Genomic DNA, 6,568 nt, shown 5'->3' on the forward strand with positions numbered 1-6,568 from the left:
ACTGCAATATTATATACAACGCATCAACCTAGGAAACCACAGGACGTACATTATGTCCATTATAGGTAAATGTCATTTTTACCCACACCATATAAAAGTTTAAATGAGATGGTATCTTGTAAGTTACTGGCCTTACTAGGAGATCTGCAGCAAGGGCCAGTGTTGTTGTGAATACTGGGACTATTAGGGCTCCGTGTCACATCAAAATTTCCAACACAAATTTCATAGTAGCTCATTTGGAAACACAAATATGACTTTAGCTTTACCCAGACTTTATCCATAAAATATGCTCTGTCGTTTGATGTGGGGCTTATTTACTTTCAGTGCAGTAACACACAGCAAACAGTTGGCTATAAGCAAGTTAGATAATGGAAGTATCAGATTAGTTGCCATGGGTGTCTGCACAGTTTGACCCAGTTTCCAAGCCGCCCCCCAACCCCCTGGCAAATAAATTATTCTACCCACACTGAACAATTCCCTGCACAAAGCACCTTAAAATTCAAAACATGCAACCTACAGCACACACTCTACACATCCTGCACGTATGGCGGGTACCCACTTTGTCCACAGTACCTAACATGCAGCACAATAGAGGTTATTTAAGAATATGTGCACAAGTATTGGCTTTATTTTTGTAACCTTTACTAAAGACTTACCCTTTAGAGATTGATTGGTTGCTGTAGGTTACAAGTCATTTAATCCATTTTTACCATATCATTAACCTCTTCCTGTATGCCTAATAATAAATGGACTTCAGCTAACAGGTCTTAGATCAACACCCTGAGCAGTCAGCAACAGCCTCTATATTCCAATAGCATACCCAAAAGCCATTTGATTTTATTCCCAGATACACCAGCAGTACATCCACACTGGGTCTTTTATAGAAACCTGAAAACATCATGTAGTGATGTCACCAGTATAGTTGCCACTGTCCCTAAATTACATAGATGGTCCAAGGAGTTAAATATTTGTCCCTGGATAAGTTTCAGTTTTTCAGTATTGATAACAAATAAAAAAACACATTATAAAATAAAAATTATATTGGAGTTGGAAAAAAAAAAATTGTAATTTCTTCTTTACAAGTAGTAATGGAGAAAGTGTATTTAAATATCATGTTATAATCAAAGTTAGTAAGCATGACAATGTGGAGATTACAGTGCATTAAGAAAGTTTTTCTAGTGCAGTCTCAAAGTGTGCCTGAAAACCATGAAAAAAAAAAAAAAAAAAGCTGCCACTCGATCAGCTCTCTAACAGCAGCGTAACCTGGGCTTAACACCAATGCTAAAAAGACTATTACCTACTCTAAGAAAAACTAACTGACACATCTTGTACTCTTGTCAGATACTCCTGCAAAAAGGCATGAGAACAACAACGAGAAATAACTTTCAACAGCCCATACAAATAGTGGCAACTGCCCAAATCGTATCACCCACCAGTGGTCCTATCTCCTCTTTGTTGGTTTCCTTATATAATGACCATAAAACAAAGCAACATTAGCTCCACTCTGCAAACAATAGAAAGTCAATTTGTCCATTAGCAAATAATAAGGTTATTCTTGGTAGAGCTGATAGGAAGTTTAAGTCTAAACATTAAAGCATCAAATGGTCATTCCATACATAAACCCCTAATATGAGACAGTCCCATTTTCTTCACAGCATTAACCAACATACATCTCTCGGCGTACCATGCACACATATGTGAGAATGACATAGGCTGAAAAAGGCAAGAACAATTTATTGCAATTTGCTAAAACAGGTTCTACCAATTATGTAACACTGAACTTTGTATTCTGTTATATTAATCTAACTGAACCTCAAACTGATGACTGTTCTCAGCTGATAAAGGTAGATTCAAGTAAATCAGCAGAACAGGAATGGCATTAAGGCATAGCCCAGCTCTATTTATCACACATAAAAGAGCCGCAGAGAACTGAGGGTGTATTTGTGCTTTTAGAGCAGAGCTAGAATACTTACATTATAATTTATATACTTCATCTAGATCAGTAAGCAACCTGTGGCTTTCTAACTGCAGAACTACAAGTCACAGCATGCCCTGCCAGCTTGGCAGACTGGGTTTTGTAGTTCACAAAGGTTGGAGAGCCACAAGTTACCTGCTCCAGATTTAGATGGATAGTACAATAAATACAGATCTAGCTTCATGGTCAGCAGCTCATGCAACCTCTGTGTCCCAAATAAAGCAGGAGAGAGGGGAAATAAGGAATTATAACACTATTAACACAAAACAAAAAATCTTCAATACTCCCAAATGGGGTGGTCGTACCATGTACTGTAACAGAGCACAGAACTCTACAGGCTGACAAATGTTATGTCCAGAAAATACACACAACCTACTACGTGGACATCTTTTGGACCTCTCTGGCTTGGCGTAGTCCATACAGCCATTTTATGACTCTAGCATTTCGCTCAATGATTGAAATTCCATAAGGAATTCGTACGGCTGCTGCGGTCTCTTCAAGAGTGGCCGCACTGACTTGAGATTGGGCATACTCTGAGCTTTCTGCACTAACACTGTGAAATTTTACAGATACAATATCAGAACTTGCACGGGCAAAATGCTCTGCTCCAATGTTCGAAACCTCTCCATGGTCAAGTCCACAGTAGTTGAAGAAACGTTCGAGGTCAGCGCTGGCACGAGAGTAACGGTCGCTCAAGTCAGACTTGGAACGATGCAGAAGGGTCTGCCTCTTCCCTGCATCACTTGGGGTTCCCACGGGCGAGCAAAGTAAATTGTCAGTGGATAGACACAATTTTGCAGGAGACTCCACCACTGGCGTAACAATAACATCTGGACACTGGAGAGGGTGCAGTGCATCACCAGGCCGAACATCCACTCTTCGTATAGCTGTTGTGCTGGGAGTACGATGACTGATAGTAGTGCTTCTGGTGAATGAATTCTGTGGTTTCTCCGGTTCCTGCCAGGGCGCCATGTCTGCACGTGGGGATGTCAAAGGACTGTCACAAATACTGATCAAGTTATTAAGTATCTCCAGATTCAGAGAGCTTTTTGGTCCTCTATTTTCTCCCCTACTAGACGTGGGTGACCCCCTCCGGATGGGTGTAAGGAGGACTCTTCGAACACCTGGAGAGAAGAGCGGCTGTCTGGACAGTGTTGGCTTGACAGGCTCTTGTTTGGTGGTGGCTACTTGTTTGCTTTTGACGTACTTGGCTTTATCAGCCTCCAGTCTCTCCACTGCACTGGGCTTCCGAGCTCCACTCTCAACCTGACGCCGAAAGTAATCAGGGCCTTTGTTCAGGATGCGGAAGGGCATCACCGAGGTGAGAGGAGCACCCATCCCAGCAGACTGTAACGTGCCGACAGGCATGGGATCTTTCACTGGTGTTCACTCACTGCTTTGCTGTGCTGACAAGTGATCTTCACATCACACAACACTCTCTCTCCTCTTTAACACTCCAACCTGCAGCATCCAAAAGATCAGTCGCTTGTGGAACAGACCCTGGTGAGAATTGTGATTAAGAAAGAAATATTAACTCAGTTAATCGGTTTACAAGTGTCTGCCAGTCTGACAGCATCACACACACAAAGCCACAGACTGCTGCAGCAGCAGCACACACACACACACAGCTAGAGGCGGGACCTATCTTTACATTAACCGGACAACCCCTTCTGCCATTCTCTTCCAATCCTTTCCACTTTCACCTTTTCAAATTGTGAAGCTCCTACACAGCCCCAGTGGCAGTTGCTGGCAGCAGTATAACCAACCAGGATCACTCCCTCCTGTGTACAAACCCCCCTTAGTCCCCACACAGACATCTGTCCCTCTGCTGCAGATAACTAGCCAGAAAATTCCACTCCCGATTACTGACATTGGGGCAGATGTATGAAGCTCTGGAAAGTGATAAAGTGCAGAGTGATAAACGACCAGCCAATCAGCTCCCAATTGTCATTTTTAAAACACAGCCTGTAACATGACAGTCAGGAGCTTATTGGCTGGTCGTTTATCACTCTCCACTTTATCACTTTCCAGAGATTCATACATCTGCCCCATTGAATGATAATAAAAGCTATTGATATAAAGAAAAATATGAATCCTTTCATATAAAATATATTACATACACACAAGTTTCTGGATCTGAAGATAGGTGCTTCTAACCAAAACTCCTGACTAGTGTGAATGCAGAACTGTGTGTTCTGAACCCTCTTCTACAATTGATATAGGACAGTGGTTCTCAAACTCGGTCCTCAGAACCCCACACAGGTCACATTTTCCAGGTCACCCATCAACTGCACAGATGTATTCATTATTGGCTGACACATTTTTAAAGATTCACAGGTGATGCCACTTATAATCACTTGTGATTCTGTGAGGAGACCTGGAAAACATGCACTGTTTGGGATCCTGAGGACCGAGTTTGAGAACCTGTGATATAGGATATAAATTTCCCTTTGCAATGTGTTGAGCAGCCTGCACCTCTCACAGTAGGGGGTACCACTGGCTGTCACATGACACAACACACAGACAGACGTGTGCTACAAGTAGTAGGGGGCAGCATCACCAGGGCAACCAGTGACCCACATTACAAAAGCCTTCCCCCTGGGGATGGGGGCTGCTGCAACAGTACTAGCATCTACAACTAGCCAGCCAGCCCGGCATTCCACTCACACCCGAATCATAATGACCTGTCCATCAGGATAACAAAAGGAGGGTGAGGGGTGGCCACTAAGAGAACAGACAGTAACCCAAAAGGAGACAATAGGATTAAAACAAGGACTACCCCTCCCCTGCTATATACACATACACACACAACAGCGTAGTACGGTATACTGTACGCTTGCAGCAGGCCTGTTGGTTGCGCAATGGGAATATGCAGCATGTCACCTGAGCACTCATGCTGTTATACAGTGCAACAGGCACCCTCCTGCCCCAAAGCCACACTAGCTGCAGAGCAAGGTTATGTTACCCACTACTAATCCTGTGCCGGGCATACCTGCGGTGGTCACACAGACTGCTCCCGACTCACTCTGGACTCTGGACTCTCTCTCTCTCTCGAACTCTCTCTCTCGAACTCTCTCTCGAGTTGAGAATGATCTCTCCTCACCTGGGGACTGTCTCTCCCCACCCCCGGCACAGGAGCTTGCTGCACACACACCTCGTGACCTCTTCCTGTTGGTGGATATGATGATCTGTCTGGAGGAGCAGCATTTAACCCCTTCAGAGGGGTTGGGGCATGCTGACTCGCTGTACAGGGTGTAATTTTTTTCTAATTGAAATAAAAAATTTAACGACTTTTTATTTTTAGCTCCAGTTGTTTCTGGACTACACAACTATAGCAAAATGCACACGCAATCAGATTGGCAACCTGTGACAGAATGCTGGAGATCCGCAGGTTGCCTAGCTCTGCACTATAATTTTGTTTAGTTCCAGGGTTTGTCTCCATTTTTCTATAAATAGCTTAGATTAAAATAATTGCCTCTTATAATGGCACTAAACTGTCACAATGGTGCTAATGATAAAGGGATATAGTGCAAAATAGATTACAAAAATATACTGCATGGCTGTAGCCTGTAATAAAACACCCATTTTCGGGGGTTACCCGCAAATATTAAAAATCCCCTGGATATACAGCAGAGGGACCGCAGCAGATATCTCCATTTCCAAGTGCAGAAGCAGCCCCCAGTGGCACAACTATAAATTTTGTTCGCCCCTGCCAAAAAAGTTTCAAAACGCCCCCCGGCCATAAAACAAACACACCCAAAGATGACGTTTAAGGTGTGTGGTTTCATGATACAGTAATGTCCCTTATGAAACAATAAGTAATGCCCCTTTTAACAAATTATGCCACACCTTAATGCCCCTTACAACACATTATGCCACTCAGTAATGCCCTTACAAAATAATGCCACATATAACATAATGACAGAGTAATGCCCTTATAACAGATTATGCCACACCGTGCCCCTTATACAGTGCCCCCTGTAGTAGTCCTTCTGTAGTTGTGCCTCTTATGCAATGCCCCCTGTAGTACTGCCCCTTATGCAATGCCCCCTGTTGTAGTGCCACTTATGCAATGCCCCATTGTACTGCTCCTTTTGCAATGCCCCTATTATAGTGCCCCTTATGCAATGCCCTCTGTAGTAGTGTCCCTCATGCAATGCCCTTTGTTGTAGTGCCCATATGCAGTACCCCCTGTAGTTGAGCCCATATGCAGTGTCCCCTGCAGTTGAGCCCATATGCCATGCCCCCTGTAGTTGAGTCCATATGCCATGCCCTTGTAATTGAGCCCATATGCCATGCCCTCTGTAATTGAGCCTATATGCCATGCACCCTGTAGTTGAGCCCATATGCCATGCCCCCTGTAATTGAGCCCATATGCCATGCACCCTGTAGTTGAGCCCCCACCCCCAAGTACTTACCTGACTCGCCGCCGTCCGGGCTGTCCTTCCCGCTGCCGTGCTGACTGGATCTAATATGATCCAGCAGACGAGGCCGCGCAGGCCCCTCAGCGCACGGGTGACGTCATGACATCACCCGCACACTGCATGACTGGGGACGCTGGCCTCTGAAGCGATCGGAGGCTTCCTTAGCCTC

At 44.3% G+C, this 6,568-nt stretch overlaps 1 protein-coding gene across 2 annotated transcripts; it reads right to left on the reverse strand.

Moving 5' to 3' along the window:
• Positions 1 to 1,714: 1,714 nt before the first annotated feature.
• FAM110A (family with sequence similarity 110 member A) lies at positions 1,715 to 5,171 on the reverse strand. Of its 2 annotated transcripts, none has more exons than XM_088467141.1 (2): positions 5,079 to 5,171; positions 1,715 to 3,475 (listed from the first exon to the last, which is right to left on the reverse strand). In XM_088467141.1, the coding sequence occupies exon 2, from the start codon at positions 3,341 to 3,343 to the stop codon at positions 2,351 to 2,353; it is 993 nt and encodes a 330-aa protein (XP_088323267.1). In that variant the 5' UTR covers positions 3,344 to 3,475; positions 5,079 to 5,171; the 3' UTR covers positions 1,715 to 2,350. The 2 variants fall into 2 exon arrangements, with proteins under 2 accessions (XP_088323267.1, XP_088323266.1); XM_088467140.1 differs by having other exon boundaries at positions 4,968 to 5,165.
• Positions 5,172 to 6,568: the final 1,397 nt, after the last annotated feature.

The sequence above is a fragment of the Taudactylus pleione genome, unplaced genomic scaffold (assembly GCF_031769625.1).
Source record: "Taudactylus pleione unplaced genomic scaffold, aTauple2 ptg000069l, whole genome shotgun sequence".
Taxonomy (NCBI): Eukaryota; Metazoa; Chordata; class Amphibia; order Anura; family Myobatrachidae; genus Taudactylus; species Taudactylus pleione.